An 18,195-nucleotide genomic window follows, 5' to 3' on the forward strand; every position below is an offset into this window, starting at 1 on the left:
ACACCGTGGCAGTATGCAGTGGAGATGGAGGCATGGCGTTCCTCCGAGTCACTTGCACAAATGGCACGATGCATGCTCACTAGCTTGCGCAGTGACCACCGAATTGTCACTGGAAAAGCTGTCCTGCCCGGCCAGTAGTGTTCCATCAGAATGGGTGTTTAGTGTAGCGGGGGCCATAGTAACCCCAAGGAGAACTCGTCTGTCCACAAAAAATGTGGAGAGACTGACCTTTGTGAAAATGGATTTCCACCCACCAATACCTAATGCATCAGAGTAGATTGACCATGGTGCCACACCAATACTTCACAAATATGGATAGTGCCAAACAGATTTAAGGTGCTGCTCCCCATTTACAGACATTCCTCGGCATCAGACCACAAGTATTGAGGATATGCATTAGCTTAAACTTAACTTTTCTTAGGATAAATATATACCCAATTTTTTTTTTTTAAATCAAACAAAAGGAAAGGTGTGCAAAAAGCACCATGTACCACCTACACCACCAAATATTGATGTGATGCAAAGACCTCTAAAAGGTGGAAGGGAACAACGTATAGTCCATTGTAACAGGTGAGGGGAAAAACTTCCGCTGCAATGCCCTATTTTCGCATTATTAATTCCCTTCTTGCAGGGCCAGATTAAGGCTGCCTGGAAGGGGGAGCACTTCATTATGATGGGGACCCCCCCCCACCCCCTGACAGTCACCCTTCCCTTCCACTGAGTGGAACAGGAGTCAGGCACCCCTTAAAATAAAATGGTCTGCATGGTCTAAAATCACTCCAGTTCAAATCACTCTTTCCAGCTGTTGCAAAGCTACAACACCCATTATGTCTGGAGAGCTTCAGGCGTTATAGGAGTTGTAGTTTTGTAACAGCTGGAGCCTCAAATTGGCAAAACTTAGAAGTGAGGGAGAGATCTAATGGGACAGTCAGGAGAATACACAAACATAAAATGACTCACAGAAGACGTCTTCTCTGTAGTCTTTCCTTTTCTTCATCTGGTCCAGACGCCATGTCTTCTTCCAGCTCCATCTTCCTCTGTAAAGTTCGACACCTGGACATCATTGGTTCCTCACTCTGCCAGCCCATCCTCATCCTCTGTATAAAGACAACAATCATTATAACCCTACAAGAGACTGTGCTTCCTAAATATAATACTGCCAAACCCTGTGTACCCTGTATATTATACTGCCAAACATCATGCCCTCTAAAAATAATACTACCACACACTGTGTCTTCGGTAGTGTGCACAGAGCAGCAGCATCCCATTGAAAACAAAAAAAAAAAAAAAATTCTGCTGGCGGAAGTTCGTAGTGTGGACGAGCCCTAATTCCCCCCAGACCCATAAGTCCTCCTCCAGACTCCTGCTCCCAGAAACCCCAAAGGCTAGGTTTCCCCCTTATTTTACCTACAAAAACACAGAAAAATTGCTACTGCTTTTTCCTGCGTTATGGTAATTTTTTGGCATTTTTTTCTTGTGCTTTTGCCTTCTCTGGAAACTTAACCTTAGTCCTCCCCTGGTCCTTAAAGGGGTACTCTACCCCCAGACATCTTATCCCCTATCCAAAGGATAGGGGATAAGATGTCTGATTGCGGGGGTCCCGCCGCTGGGGACCCCCGCAATATAGCGTGCAGCACCCACCTGTATCTGTTTCCGGCAGCGCTGGAGGTTCTGGCACCCGACCACGGGAACGGAAGATCATGACATCACGACTCCGCCTCCATGTGACGTCACGCACAGTTCCCCCACAGTAGGTCGTAGTTCCCCTGCTTTAGGTTGCAGTCCCCCCACATTGCGTTGGCAATGTCCCCCACAGACATACAGCCTCCAGCCATATACAGTGTATGGCTGGAGACTGTATGTCTGTTTATTGCCCCACTTCAGTGCTCCGACCACCGCTCCTCTGGTCCAGGGTAATGATCTACTGCTATGGCCTAGGGCCCTTGTGTCCCGAAAAGATGTTTCAGGACACAGGGTTGTCCTGCTGAATGTTAGGTGGGGGGGAGAAATGACAGTATTTATCTGCGTATAACACGCACTGGCATATAACACGTACCCTCATTTTCACAGGAAAATTTGAGGGGAAAAAATAAATGTAAAATAAATGACTTGGAAGCTCTGAACTATATGCCTCATCATCCCCCAAACTTTGATTCCCTTGATCCTCAGTTTGCCCCCCTCCTTCCTCCCCCTTTTATCAGCCCCAGTGCCATATTTACCCCCTGCCTCCTTTCCCATGTTTTCCCCTGCTCATCATTCCTCCCTTGCTCATCATCCCCCCTGCTCATCATTCCACCCCCCTGCTCATCATTCCACCCCCCTGCTCTTCATTCCACCCCCTGCTCATCATTCCACCCCCCTGCTCATCATTACCTCCCCTGCTCATCATTACCCCCCCTGTTCATCATTACCCCCTGCTCATCATTACCCCCCCCCGCTCATCATTACCCCCCCTGCTCATCATTACCCCCCTTACTCATCATTACCCCCTGCTCATCATTACCCCCCCTGCTCATCATTCCCCCCCCCGCTCATCATTCCCCCCCGCTCATCAATCCCCCCCTGCTCGTCATTACCCCCCTCGTCATTACCCCCCTGCTCGTCATTACCCCCCTCTGCCTCATCATCCTCCCCCACTCATAATCCTCCTCTGCTCATTGCTCCCCCCTCCTCCTCCTTTTTCTATTTTTCATATTTCCTTACCTGGCCACACTCGGCAGGCTCAGGTGATGCGTCGGGTCTTGTGGGCTGTGACGAGTGACGTCTCCTGCGGCTCCTCTGCATGGCGTCAGGGACGTCACTCCTCATTTCCTGCAGCGCTGGGGTGTAATGAAGAAAAATGTGCCCTGTAATGGCCGCGGCTGCAGGAAATGATGAGTGACGTCCCTGACGCCGAGCAGAGGAGCTGCAGGAGACGTCATTCGTCACAGCCCACGGCCAGGTAAGGAAATATGAAAAATAGAAAAAGCAGGAGGAGTCCGGGCCCACAGGAGCCACCGCTGGTCACTGTTTTAAAGTGGCCGCGGCTGGGCTACGTACTGATTTTTAACAAGCAGCTGCGGCCCCCCCCCCCCCCCCCCCCCCGATCTGCTACTGAGCAGCCCGCAGGGATGTCCCGAATGTGACGGGGCCCCCTGCGGGCACGGGGCCTTGAGCAGGTGCTCCATGAGCGCCAATGATGATCCGGCCCTGCCTTCTTGCCAAGTGTTACTTGCCCTAAAAAGGGCGGCCCCACACAGTGTTTCTAGTTGAAAATAGGGAGAGTATCCTCTGTGGGGCCTCCCTTTTTAGGGCAAATAACACTTGCCAAGAAGGGAATTAATAGTAATAGGGCCTTACAAGGGAATTTTTTACCCCCACCTGCTACAATGCATAATATGTTGTTCCCTTCCACCTTTGCAAGGAAAGTGTTACTCATCTTAAAAAGGGCAGCCCCACACAGGAACCTCTCCCTATTTCCACCTAAAAACCCTGGTAAATGGCAGTGTTTGCAGGTGAAAATATGGAAAGGTTCCTGTGTGGGGCTACCCTTTTTAGGGCAAGTAACACTTGCCAAGAAGGGAATTAATAATGCGAGAGTAGGGGAAGTTTTTACCCCCACCGGTTACAATGAACCATACGTTGTTCCCTTCCACCTTTTAGAGGTATTTGCATCACATCAATACTTGGTGGTGTAGGTGGCACATGGTGTTTTTTGCACACCTTTCCCTTTGTTTGATTTAAAAAAAAATTGGGGTACATATATTTTATCCTAAGAATATTATTAAAAGTTGAGTTTTACGTAATGCATATCCTCAATACTTACTTGTGCACACTAACACTTTTACAAAAGAGACCGTTTTCTTCTGCCTACCTGCTTCAGCTACTATTCTGATCCTGCCACCCGCCTGATGCCACACATCTGATGCCAATTTCTCCTTTTTCACCCACCTTCGTCACCAGGTACTGATATTGCCACCCACCGCCAGGTCCTGATGCTGCTGATGCCACCTACAGGCTGTCTCATACTGCTACCATATGTTCTCCTCATGTTGATGCCAGCTCCAGGCTGTCTCATTCTGCCACCATATGTTCTCCTCATACTGCTGCCACCTCCAAGCTGTCTCAGTCTGCAACTATATGGTCTCTCCATGCTTCTGCCACCTACAGGCTGCGTCATTCAGCGTCTATATGGTCTCCTCATGCTGCCGCCATCTCCATGCTGTGTCATTCAGCCATTAGATGGTCTGCTCTTGCTGCCGCCAACTCCAGGCTGTGTCATTCAGCCACTATATGGTCTCCTCATGCTGCCGCCAACTACAGGCTGTGTCATTCAGCCACTATATGGTCTCCTCATGCTTCCGCCACCACCAGGCTGTGTCACTGTATCACCATGTGGTCTCCTCATGCTGCTGCCGCATTAAACTTTTTAGGTTCATCAAAATATCTTTCATCTTTTCAATTGTGAGGCCCCATGATCTCGTCAGGCGGTTGCCACCTCCATGCTGGGTCATTCAGCCACTATATGGTCTCCTCATCCTGCCGCAAACCTCCACACTGTGTCATTCCGCCACTATATGGTCTCTTCATGCTGTCGCCACCTCCACACTGTCTCATTCAGCCACAATATGGTCTCCTCATGCTGCCGCCACCTCCACGCTGTGTCATTCAGCCACCATATGGTCTCCTCATGCTGCTGCCAACTCCACGCTGTGTCATTCAGCCACTATATGGTCTCCTCATGCTGCCTCCAACTCCAGGCTGTGTCATTCAGCCACTATATGGTCTTCTCATGCTGCTGCCAACTACAGGCTGTGTCAATTCAGCTGCCATATGGTCTCCTCATGCTGCCGCCAACTCCAGCCTGTGTCATTCAGCCATTATATGGTCTCCTCATGTTGCCGCCAACTTCAGGCTGTGTCATCCAGCCACTATATGGTCTCCTTATGCTGCTGCCAATTCAGGTTATGTCATTCAGCCACTATATGATCTCCTCATGCTTCTGCCACCTTCAGGCTTTGTCAGTGCACCGCCAAGTGGTCTCCTCATGCTGCTGGCACATTAAATTAAACTTTTTAGGTTCATCTATTTTAAATATTCATTTTAAATGTTAAAAAATATATTTAATCTTTTCAATTGTGAGGCCCTATGGTCTCGTCAGGCTGTTGTCACCTCCAGGCTGGGTTATTCAACCACTATATGGTCTCCTCCTGCTGCTGCCACCTCCACGCTTTGTCATTCAGCCACTATATGGTCTCCTCATGCTGCCGCCACCTCCACGCTGTGTCGTTCAGGCACTATATGGTCTCTTCATGCTGCCTCCACCTCCACGCTGTGTCATTCAGCCACTATATGTCTCCTCATACTGATGCCACCTCCAGGCTCTGTCATTGTGCCACTCTGCGACAGTGATTCTAATAGCGACATCTGCATGTCATACTGAGTAACAGTATTATTTCACTAACCCAGCACACACCTTTGGCGTGTTACAGCAAGGCAAAGTGTTCTACACCCCTATTGAGGCTCTCTGTAGGCCAGAAATAGCTATTTTTAACACAGATTCACCACGAATAAATTTGGACCGAATCAAATTTTTTCGGAAAATTCGGTGAATCAGCTGAATGGAATTTTTCAAAAATTCGCTGATTTTTTTTTATCAGCCTTCCTCTCCTCTACTTTTTAAAAAATATGTGAAAAACCTGTAATGAAGCCTCGCAAAAACCAGTTGAGTCAACAGTGCAGATGACCTGACCTCAAAGAGGTGACCCTGGCGATATTCTCATTTTCTAAATTGTCCAGATTTTTGTGTCATGCTGCCTAATGCATTTCTATAATTGTATTTAATTTACAAACAAAATAGTGATGTTCAATGTCTATGTCCTTGTACCAGCCTCCTGCAAAACAACAGACTGCGATCTATCTCACGCCTGACATTCTCAGGACTTTTCAACCTGAAGATGCTGTAAGTAACAAGTTAACCCCTGACTTGGCTTTCTCTTATTTACCTGTACAATTTGTGTGAAGACAGTAAGAGGCATTTAGAGGATTGACGGCGTCATTAGAAAAGTCTTTTAACTTGTAACAAACGGTTAGATGGCGGTATAATTAGCTGCGCTTATTTATAAGATGGCACAAAGACGATGCTAAAGAGATGCAATCATCCTGTCAGTCATTCTGAGCCTGTACAGCTAGGAAAACTTACATGAATCATATTTATCTTTAGAAAGTAGAAGTAAGCTAAACCTATTTTAAGTCTGTTTATATCACAAGAAAACGATCATTTACCCTTTCATGCCCAGAGCATAAGTTCACTTTTTTCAATGCTGCATTCTGAAGCTATGTTCACGCACCATTTTTAGAGCTGTGCGCACCGCGAGCAAAAGACAGCTAAAAAACAGCTGAAAAACGGCTGAAAAAACAGTGTGTGAACTTATTTTTTTATATTTGTACTTAATTTTACATTTCACTTAGAAGAGAGTTTTAATAAATATAACAATAAAGCTTTTTTTTTTTTTTTTTTTTTTTTTTGCATAAAAAACAGTGGGGAGAACACCAGTAAAATGCTGCAGAAAAAGCTGCATTTTTGCATCATTCAAACATAGTTTTGTTTTAGTAGTTTTTTGGGTTGTAGTAGGTGCCATGCATGGGCATATTTAAAATATACCTGTTATTTTTTTTTTTTTTATAAACCTGCACGGTTTTGTTAGATTAACTCTTCAGAGTGGTGACAAGGTGATTTTAGCACTCTCATTACTATCATGCCGCACAGCTATTTCTCATTTTATTCATTTCAGGGGGTGGGACCAGAGCTGGGCTGTTTGCCAGTAGTACTCACATAGACACTTCCTTTCATTTCCTTCTCTGACCAATCAGAGCACGTACTCCTCTTTGCTATGCCATAACATAATGCTGGCCTGAACCCGGCAAAACCTCCATAAAAAAAAAAAGGATGGAGAAAAACGACTACACTAGGCTTTGATAAATGTGAGCCACTGTGTTCTCAAACAAACACTACTGCAAAAAAATGTTTGTATGTAAAGCACACATAAAAAATACAAAGATTGTTAAAATGTGAAAAAAGTGTGAAAAATTCCAAAATGTGTCATTAAAGAGGTTATCCACCATAAGGTGATTTTAGTACTTACCTGGCAGACAGTAATGGGCATGCTTAGGAAGGATCTGCGCTTGTCTTGGTGCTAAAAGGCTATGTTGTGAGATTACCATAACACTGTGGCTAGCTTTTTGTGAACTGGTATTTCCTGCTTGAGTTTTCTTTTTTGCCTACAAATCCCATAATTCCATTTTCCTCTCACCCACACATCAGCCACCCCACCCATTGAAACATAAATGAGCTGCATCCATTCAAATGACCTGTGGTTTTCAATCAGGGTGCCTACAGCTGTTGCATTAGTTGCAGATTGATCTCTCTCCCACCAAGCGATCACTCCACCCATTGAAGCAGACAGGCTCTCTAGGCCGCATTGCAACCTGGGGAAAATCTGAGACAACAGTCATTTTGTAAAAAAAAAAAAAAATGTATATATATATATATATATATATATATATATATATATATGTATAGGGGTGAAAATCACAGAAGAATTGTGAGAAAACCATCACACACAGGTACAGACACTATATTACGAACTACACTAACTTTACAGCCCCTGTAGCATAGTCAAATAAAATAAAAAATCCTGGAATACCCCTTTAATGCCCTAATTTACCTGTGCCTAGCCATGCAATAAACTATAGGCTGCATTTTAGTTTAACATATAGCTATATGTATGATAATCCAGGTACAGGCTTTGTTTTAGTAAAGAAATAAAAGCAGGTAGCTCCATGGTAACAGTAAGAATAGCGGTAGGCTATTTGATGGTAATTATTCTATTTAGGGGTAATGTACACTGTACATTCTGCATGGCAAAAAAACATATTAAAAAGGTTGGCCAGCCTTACAAAGTGTTTGTATCCTAGGTCATTAATACATAACCCCAAACAGACTTATAGATATGAGAATAAAGACTAAACAGATGAATCCTGCTATTTGTAACTTGATGTAGAATATTTAGCTTTCTGTATGACTTGTGAACATACCCTTACTAACCACTAACCACTGCCTTATTGCATTAGCTTCCTTAGTGACAATCGGATAAAGGTTCTGAAGGCTGATGTGTTCCTAGATCTTCACTCACTGGAATGGTTGTAAGTTGGTAACAATATATTTATACTGCCCTCATTCACAATCTCCTGAATTACGATAGTTAAGGAACCACAGGATAGGGCATAAGTGCATGATCGCGGGGGGTCCGACCGCTGAGACCCTCCACAATCTCTTTTAGAGGAGCATGTGGTACAGATGGCATGCACTCCATTCATTTTTATTGGAGCACAATGGATGCCTGCAGCACTGGTGTCTCTTTGGTGCTCCCATAGAGGATGAAGGACGCAATCGCCATCTGTACCACGCATGCCTCTCAGAGAGCTGGGGCGCCGGAAATCAGATCGGGCCTATCGGTCGGACTCTCCGCAATAAGATACCTATCCCCTATCATGTTGATAGAAGATACTTTTTTTGCCGGACGACCCCTTCAAAATTTATTCGACAAGACTTAAGCACACACAATGGTCAATTCAAGAATCATTTATCTATAATAAAAGGAAACTTGTCATCATGTTCATGCTGCCTGAAGCATAATTTAATTAGGCAGACCCCCACAGCTTCCCCGTGCTCCATCAACCTTGATTGATAGATTTTTCCCTGATTGGGTACAGGGAGAGCTCTATCAATCAATGGCAGGGAAGCTTAGAAATTACACCAGGAACTGCCCCAGTTGCTCAGGCAGCATGAACGCGATTAGATGTTTCCTTTAATATTTTTTTTAGCCCTATTGTCTTATATAATAGCATTAGATGTATCTGAATTATGTTCCTTTTTCTGATTTGTCTTTTTTTTTTTTTTTTGTACCAGATAAGGTATAGATTTTCAGGTACCCTTTTCACAGGACTAAAGCTTTGATTTAAAACTTTAGTTCATATGATATACTTAAAAAATATAAAAAGAAAAGTCCTCAGAAACAAATGTGATAAACACACAGAATCCAATATAATGATAACTATAATGACAGCTATGAAAACTAAGCATGCCTGAACAAAAAAAAATAATGGGGGAGATTTATCAAAACCTGTGCAGAGGAGAAGTTGACCAGTTGCCCATAGCAACCATGCAGAGGCCTTGTTAAAAATGAAAGAAGAGATCTGATTGGTTGCCATGGTCAACTTTTCCTCTGGTCAGGTTTTGACAAATCTCCCCCAGTAAATCTGATTCGAACCTTTAGTGTGGCATTGTGACACCAAAACTTCAACTTTAAAATTCCAATGCATTTCCCCTCCTATCCTGATAATGGGGTTCATCAGGGGACACATACAAGCAGGATCAAAACAATAAAAAAAAAAATCATAACATTGTTGAAAATACGAATAAACAGACTACCATGTGAGAATAAGGGATAAAGACCACAGGTCCAAAGATGGACCACTCCTATTGTTATGGATAACAGAAGCAGGTAAACATTCCAGATCATCAGGACCACTATAAACTACTTTTTTTTAATAGATTACTTTTTTATGGGAAAATCGTCCCCAAAGTTTTTTTCCCAATAGGGGTCTCCATTCCATGTAAATCACTGTTGTCTGTCTGTATGTCCCCACTGACTGTGAAAATGCTACTGCACAATTGGAACACATGAAGTACGGATGGGCTTAGCACTGTGCTGTATGCCTCTGGCCTGACAATCACTTCACAGAGCAGCGGCCATGCTTTCATTGAGTGGAGAAAGCAGACTGAGAGGCAGAGCGGTTCTCCAGTGCCTACCATCTCCTAAACAGACAACCCTGCAGCCTCTCTTCATAACTAGTAAAAACACAGTGGAAGTTTGGGGGAGGATAGTTGGAGCCATGTACTGTAGCTGTGTGTGTGCAGCAGTGCTAAGTGTGCGTATGACTGAGGTGTGTGTGCAGCAGTGCTACGTGTGTGTATGACTGAGGTGTGTGTGTAGCAGTGCTAAGTGTGTGTATGACTGAGGTGTGTGTGCAGCAGTGCTACGTGTGCGTATGACTGAGGTGTGTGCGCAGCAGTGCTAAGTGTGTGTATGACTGAGGTGTGTGTACAGCAGTGCTAAGTGTGTGTATGAATGAGATGTGTGTGCAGCAGTGCTAAGTGTGTGTATGACTGAGGTGTGTGTGCAGCAGTGCTACGTGTGCGTATGACTGAGGTGTGTGTGCAGCAGTGCTAAGTGTGCGTATGACTGAGGTGTGTGTGCAGCAGTGCTAAGTGTGTGTATGACTGAGGTGTGTGTGCAGCAGTGCTAAGTGTGTGTATGACTGAGGTGTGTGTGCAGCAGTGCTAAGTGTGTGTATGACTGAGGTGTGTGTGCAGCAGTGCTAAGTGTGTGTATAACTGAGGTGTGTGTGCGTTAGAGCTTGGTTTGTGTAGCTGACACTGTATGTGTCACTGTCTGCAGTACAGGACATTACATCTGGTGATCCTAGGTTTAATATGCAAACACACATGCCCGCCCCCCCCCCCCCCCACCCCTTATAAGTTTCATTCCGTAGAGCTTCTTCAGAGTTCTGGGGCTAATGAGCCTTTAGTCCTAGACCTCTGAAGAGCTAAATTTTTGACATGTCTAGACAACATGTTTATTCAAATGAACGAGAACGCTTTAAAGAGAACCTGTCCAGTGTCATGCTGTCTGAACCACAGGAAGCATGAGACACTAACAGGCTCCTTATGTCAATGATATATGATTGTTATTATTTATAATAATATTTATTATAGTTATTATTGTTATTATTATTATAATTATTAACCCCTTAAGGACCCAGGGTTTTTCCATTTTTGCACTTTCGTTTTTTCCTCCTTACCTTTATAAAATCATAATTCTTTAAATTTTGCACCTAAAAATCCATATGATGGCTTATTTTTTGCGGCACCTATCCTACTTTGTTATGAAATCAGTTATTTTACCCAAAAATCTACGACAAAATGGAAAAAAAATCATTGTTCGACGAAATTGAAGAAAACGCCATTTTGTAACTTTTGGGGGCTTCCGTTTCTACGCAGTACTTTTTTTTCTGTAAAAATGAAACCTTTTCTTTATTCTGTAGGTCCATACGATTAAAATGATACCCTACTTATATAGGTTTGATTTTGTCGTAGCTCTGGAAAAAATCATAACTACATGTAGGAAAATTAATATGTTTAAAAATGTCCTCTTCTGACCCTTATACCTTTTTTTTTTCCTGCGTACGGGGCGGTATGAGGGATAATTTTTCTTTGTGCCATGATCTGAAGTTTTTAGCAGGACCATTTTTGTATTGATCAGACTTTTGATTAATGATATATTTTTATAATTTGGACATTTCCGCACGCGGATATACCACTTATATTTATTTTTATTTACAGTTTGTTTTTTTAATGGGAAAAGGGGGGTGATTCAAACTTTTATAAGGGAAGAGGTTAAATGATTACTTATTAACTTTTTTTTTCTGCAATCTTTTTTTTTTTTTTTGCAATGTTATTGCCTCCATAGGGGGCTTTAACACTGCACACACTGATCTTTTACATTGATCATTGTTATCCCATAGGATAACATTGATCAATGATTCTGCCTGGATCTCAGGCACGGAACAGTCATTCGGCAATTGGACACATAGGAGGAAGGTAGGGACCCTCTTGTGTCCTCCAGCTGTTCGAGATGCCTCGATTTCGCCGTGGCGGTCCCGAACAGCCCACTGAGCTAGCCAGAAGTAGTTTACTTTCGCTTTAGACGTGGTGATCAACTTTGAACGCTGCATCTAAAGGGTTAATAGCTCGCGGCACCGCGATCAGTGCTGTGCGCTATTTGCCATGGGTCCCAGCCTCTAACAGTTAGAGGCCAGGCCTGACCCGCCGTGGCCTCGCGTTATAGAAAGGGAGCAGACTCAGAGCGTACAGGTATGCCCTGCATCCGGGTTAATATTATTAATATTATTATTATTATTATTACTTTTCAAATAATTGCTCCCTTACTATTGTCATATAGCCACCATAGATATTTAACTTCTTAAGGACGAAGGGTGTACCTGTATGTCCTCGTCTTGCTCCCCTTTTATGATGCGGAGTCAAGAGCTGAGCCTGAGTCATAGCGTGTAGTCCAGTCAGCTATAAGCCACCGGGACCTGTGGCTAATACCGGACATCACTGATCCCGGTGATGCCCGGCATTAACCCATTAGACGCCACAATCAAATTTGAAAAAAAAAAGAGACCCGGCCCCGGCAGCTCAGCGGAGCTGATTGAGTCAACCGTGGTAAAACTGCGCTGTCCCGATCAGCTTAGAGGACGGCGGGAGGCCCATACCTGCCTTCAGCCATGGCAGGCTGGAGCAATCAAGTACCAATAATACTGATCAATGCTTTGCTTGGGCATAGAATTTAACAGTGTATGCAATCCAAGGATTGCATGTAATCATCCCCTATGAGGACTATAAAATGGTGTAAACTTTTTTTTTAAGTTAATAAATCTGAATTAACCCCTTCCCTAATAAAAGTTTGAATCACCCCCCTTTTCCCATTTAAAAAAAAATGTAAATAAAAATAAACATATGTGGTATTGCTGCATGTGTAAATGTCTGAACTATAAAAAATATAATGTTAATTAAACCGCACGGTCAATGGCGTACACGTAAAAAAATTCCAAAGTCCAAAATTGCGTATTTTCAGTCACTTTGTATGCTCTAAAAAAAATGTATAAAAAGTCGCGTTTTATTGATAAAAACTTAAGATCATGGGGCAAAAAATAAAAATAAAAAAATATAGAGGCCATAGAGGACATTTTTAAACCTACTAATTTTGGTGCAAAAGTAATTATTTTTTAACAGAAGTAAAACAAAATCAAGCCTATACAAGTTGAGTAACAATTTAATCATATTGACCTACAGAATAAAGATAAGGTGCAATTTTTACTGAAAAATGCACTGCGTAGAATCGGAAGCCCCCAAAAGTTACAAAATGGCATTTTTTTTTTCATTTTGCCCCACAAAGATTTTTTTTTTTTTTTAACATAGATTTTGTGGTAAAATGATTGATGATATTACAAAGTATAATTGGTGGTACAAAAACAAGCCCTCATATGGGTCTGTAGGTGGAAAATTAAAAGAGCTATGATTCTAAGAAGGTGAGAAGGAAAAAACATAAGTGCAAAAATTAAAAACCCATGGTCCTTAAGGGGTTAAAGTCATAATTTTTGTTTTCTTTTGTTTTTGCAGGATATTAGATAATAACAGAGTTGCTAAGATCGTCCCTGGAGCATTCAGGGGTCTGAATTCTCTGTATTTCTTGTAAGTCTTTTTCCTTATATATAATCTATATACAAGGGGTATAAACCTTTACCCTGCTAAAGGGGTACTTTGCCCCTAGACATCTTATCCCCTATCCAAAAGATAGCATATAAGATGTCTGATCGCGGGGGGTCCCGCTGCTGGGACCCCCCGATCTCCGAGCAGCACCCGGCATTCTAAACAGTATATTTAGAACGCTCGGTCACGTCTCCTGCAATGGAACCCAGTGTTCTAAACATACTGTTTGGAATGCAAGGTGCTGCACGGACCCCTGCAAACAGACATCTTATCCCCTATCCTTTGAATCGGGGATAAGTTGTCTTGGGGAACATTACCCCTTTAAGTCCAGACAGATGACAGAGAGAATTTAAATTGATTTCTTTTTTTCATTAGCAGGATAAGTAAATAACAAGTAATCTCAATTAGATGTAAGAAATCTTTTCTAGGCGACTTCTTCTTCTTCTCCACTCATCAGAACTGGGATTAACATAGTTTTTATGGGGCTGCACAATTTGGTTAATACACTAAAGAGATAATTGTTGTTTTTGTTCTCTTTTAGGTACATGCTTAACAATTCTATTGCTGAGATTACAGAGAATTCCTTATGCTCAGAGATGCCTCGTCTAAACTGGCTGTAAGTAACCATTGTAATAAATAGTGTATAATTATTTTTAAATACCCATTATTGCTTAGTAATTGCATGTATTTCAAGCTAATTGTTTCCATTGTTTATGCCACATGTATTCACAATGAAGGAGTTTCATCAAAATTTGTGCAGAGAAAAAGTTGACCAGTTGTCCATAATAACCAATCAGATCGCTTCTTTCAGTTTTAAAAAAGGCATCTAAAAAAATTTAAGAAGGAATCTAATTGAATCTGGATCTGATTGGTTGTATCGGGCAACTACTCCACTTTTCTTCTGCACCGGTTTTAATAAGTCTCCCCCAATGTGGCTAGAAAGTCACACATTGCTCATGGGGCTTTTTCTTTTATCTAATCAGTTATCTAATCTACTGATTTCAGATGGAGAGAACATTTAAGTGCGTACAGTTCCTTTATATGGACAGATTACTGCAGGACCATGGAGAAGATAATGTTGTATTATAGGGGCACTGTGGGTGGATGGAACATGCTATAGCAGTAAATAGCAGGGCACTGTAGTGATCAATACTGTTACGCATACATCATTTTATGCTTTGACCTGTTTTATTTATTTTTTTTTTTTGCATTTATATAAAGAATGTGTTAGGATTAGTTTTGCTTCCTTTAGCCACCTGCCTTACATTGTGCATTTTTGCTGCTTATGTTACTTTTTTTTTTTTATACAGATTTTATTAAGCTTTGTGATTTTTAAAGGCTAAAACTATCTTCTCCAATTTGTATTCTTTAAATGCAAATTTTTGTAATTTATAGCCTTTTTAACATTAGTTGTAAGTCATGTGGGATCTATGATTTAAACTATTAAGCTTTATTATAGGCCAAAAAAATAACCAATACAAACATAAATACCCAAATACCCAAACCATGGGTGGGGGTGGGATAAATAGGGTAAATTAAATAACAGTGTACAGTACAAGAAAAATAAAAGAGCAGTAATTTCACAATCCCAAAGAAAAGAAGATGGGTCTAGACCAGGTTTGAAAGTGAGGTTGTAAAAGATTGGTGTTAGATATGGTGCCATAGAGAAAGGAAATAAAGAGTGACTTGAGCAAAGGGGGAACTAGATGAGAGACAGGAGCTACCATTTCGGATTCAGCAATAACCCAAAGAGGAGCCAAGGCACTTACATTCACAAGTAGAAGCTGGGCAATACAAGAGAGAGTAAGATCTGGTGACTTTGAAGACAATTGGAGAATGGTAAACTCATTGGGGCAGATTTATCAAAACCTTTGTAGAGGAAAAGTTGACCAGTTGCCTATAGCAACCAATAAGATTGCTTCTTTCATTTTTTAGAGGCCCTTTAAAAAAATTAAAGAGGCCATCTCATTGGTTGCTATGGGCAACTGGCCAACTTTTCATGCACAAATTTCATGTTTAAACAACGCTCAATTGATACCTAGGAGCCAAAAGTGTACCAAGAAAGTGCCCACTATGGGAGGGCTTGGCCTGGATGGAGAGCTGAGCACTCTGCAGTGTTCCCGCTAGCCCAGCTCTAATATCCCTAATAACCCGATTACTCTGTGACCCAACTCACCTGCCTGGATCCCGGGTCCTGTGGGAGCTGCGGGGCTGAGTCGGTGCTGTCCTGGTGCGGCTGGTGGCACGGAGAGTGGAGTGGCTGCGGCGGCAGGACGTTTGCTGCAGGGGGTGTCGGAAGTCCCTCAGGAGTGCTGGGAATGCTGAGGGACAAGGCAGGTAACTATTGGAGGCTCTGTGGGGTCCGAAAGTGGGCTGGTCACAGGTCTGGGCCCTGCTGGTGAGGGACCTCCGCCTGCTGGTGCTCAATCTGGACGGGACTCATGTGTGCCTACCCTGCTGGTCTCTTAATTTTCGGCGCATGCCGCTTAGGCTCTCAGTCAATTTGCTAGGCCTGTGGATGCTCTGGGTGGATCCTCTCTGGTTCCTTCCCCTCCAATGTTCTCTGGATCTCCCGGTTCTGAGAGATGGGGCTCTCCTCATCATTCCTCCTGTCCAGCGGACTATGTGGATCAAAAGTTTTACCGGCGGCATTCACCTCTTGCCAAACCATGATGGTTTCTTCATCATGAGACTAAAAAACTTTGTGAATGCACAGGAGAGGTGGAACGCCGGGTCTCCACTATTGAGGATACTCTACAACCTATTACTGCACAGCTGTCCTCTATGCAATGACAAATTAAGACGGTGTTGGATAGAGCTCATGATCTGGAAAATAGGCTCAGGCACAACAATATCAGTCTGGTGGACCTCCCTGAAAGAGTGGAAGGTTCAGATCCTGTGGCCTTCCTGGAGAAATGGTTAAAGGAAATTCTGCCTCCAGACACCTTTTCACCATACTTTACGGTGGAGAGGGCGCATCGGGTCCCGGACAGACGACCCCCTCTGGGGGCTCCTTCTAGACCTTTCTTGGCGAAGCTCCTTCACTACAGAGACAGGGACGCTATCCTGAGAGCTGTGCATATTAAAGGTGAAGTGCGCTTTAATGACAGTCTGGTGGACATCTACCCTGATTTCTTGGTGGAGCTACGTAAACAGCGGACCAAGTTCACTGAAGTTCTTCTCCGTCTCCGTGCCAAGGGATACCGCTATGCCATGTTGTTTCCAGCTCACCTTCGGGTGGTTGATGAGACTACAATGAGATTCTTCACTTCTCCGGCTGAGGCTCTACAGTGGGTGGATGCAGCTCCTGTGGCTCCAGCTGCGGCTCCTCCAGACTGAACTTTGGACTGCATGCTGCTGTCGGACTCTCCCACGCTTTCAATTTAGTTAATTGATAGGGGTTAGGCTTACCTCCCCCCCCCCCCCCTTGGTCCTGGACTTCTGCACTGGACTTCAGCTCTCTCTCCAGTTTGAAGGGGTTCTGGTGAGGTGGCGAGTTGGCCCAAGCTATTTAGTTAGTGGGGTTGGGTTGGTGGGAGGGTGTGGGTCCGTTTGGATTGCTACCTCCGCGAGTTTAGTATTTTAGGGTCTAGGTCTACACAAGTTTAGTGTTAGACAGGGATTGTTAGGGATTCATTTGTTTTGCACTGTTTTTCTTTTTGTTGTTCTGTTTGTTTTCTTGTTTGTTTGTCTAGTCCTGTGTTCTGTTTGTGGTATGATTGTGGTGTGCTCTCGGAGTTTCCCGTTAGGTGGTGCGTTGGCCCAGGAAGGATGGTATGTATATGCTGCCTTTATGCTATGGAGAGAGGGCATTTTTCTGTGAGGTATTTCTCCTGCCGATTGGGTTCTTTATTTTTCCACAATGGGGTCTCTTAGAATTTTGAGCTGGAATGTGAGAGGCCTTAATTCTAAGTTTAAACAGGCATTGTGTTGGGACTTTGTCAAAAAACAGTCCCCTCATCTTATTTGTTTGCAAGAAACCCATTTAACAGGTCAGAAGATTCTCGCCTTGAAGAGGGCTTGAATAGCAAGGGATAAGACTCTACTTATTTCTCCTCGGTAAGGGGGGGGGGGTCTCTATATTAGTCATTAAATCCCTTCCCTTGGTCGTTGATCAAGTGGCTTGTAATCATTTTGGGAGGTTTGTGGTTGTTCAGTGCTCCCTGCATGCCTTCAGTTTTCTTTTGGTGTCCGTATGTCCCCCCTCCATTCTGTGTAGAGGTTTTGGAATGTATTACGTCTAAACTGTTAATGTTTCCCTCTCTACCTGTTCTCCTCATAGTTTACTTCAATGCAGTACCGGATCCAGGTATCGATCACACTGGTGCAGTAGATTCTGGCTCTCCTGGTCTGAATAACTGGAGTTCAGCATTGTCCCTTACTGAGGTTTGGTGCTGGAAGCTTTCGTCTGACCCATTATTCTCCTATTACTCAGCAGTGCATAAGTCGCTCTCCAGGATAGATTTGGCTTTTGCTTCCTCTGATCTTTTGCCTCTGATAAGTGACGAATTGTACACCACTAGGGGGATCTCTGACCACTCAGCGCTCCTAATTTCCCTAGGCCTGGGCCCTCGTCCCTCCTCCAAGGTCTGACAGATGCACCCCGGCTGATTGCAGGAGGAGGTGGTGACGGCTTCATTGCTAGAAGCCCATAACTGTTTCTGGGAACAAAATAGGTCCTACCCTGACGTACTGGTGCAGTGGGATGCATATAAAGCTTATGTTAGGGGGCCTTTGTTGGGGGGGGGGGTGGAGTAGCCGGCCAGAGACGGGCATATGCACTCAGAGAGAAAGCATTGCAAATTGAGATAGGGGTG

At 43.5% G+C, this 18,195-nt stretch overlaps 1 protein-coding gene across 2 annotated transcripts in view; it reads left to right on the forward strand.

Moving 5' to 3' along the window:
• Positions 1-18,195, forward strand: part of LOC130291062 (relaxin receptor 1-like) — a 434,221-nt gene that overhangs the window by 275,905 nt on the left and 140,121 nt on the right. For both annotated transcript variants that reach the window (XM_056539420.1, XM_056539421.1), the window contains 4 exons: positions 5,870-5,941; positions 8,113-8,184; positions 13,289-13,360; positions 13,920-13,994. In XM_056539420.1, the coding sequence (XP_056395395.1) occupies positions 5,870-5,941; positions 8,113-8,184; positions 13,289-13,360; positions 13,920-13,994 (291 nt within the window). The remainder of the gene's footprint in view (positions 1-5,869; positions 5,942-8,112; positions 8,185-13,288; positions 13,361-13,919; positions 13,995-18,195) is intronic.

The sequence above is a fragment of the Hyla sarda genome, chromosome 9 (genome assembly GCF_029499605.1).
Source record: "Hyla sarda isolate aHylSar1 chromosome 9, aHylSar1.hap1, whole genome shotgun sequence".
NCBI lineage: Eukaryota > Metazoa > Chordata > Amphibia > Anura > Hylidae > Hyla > Hyla sarda.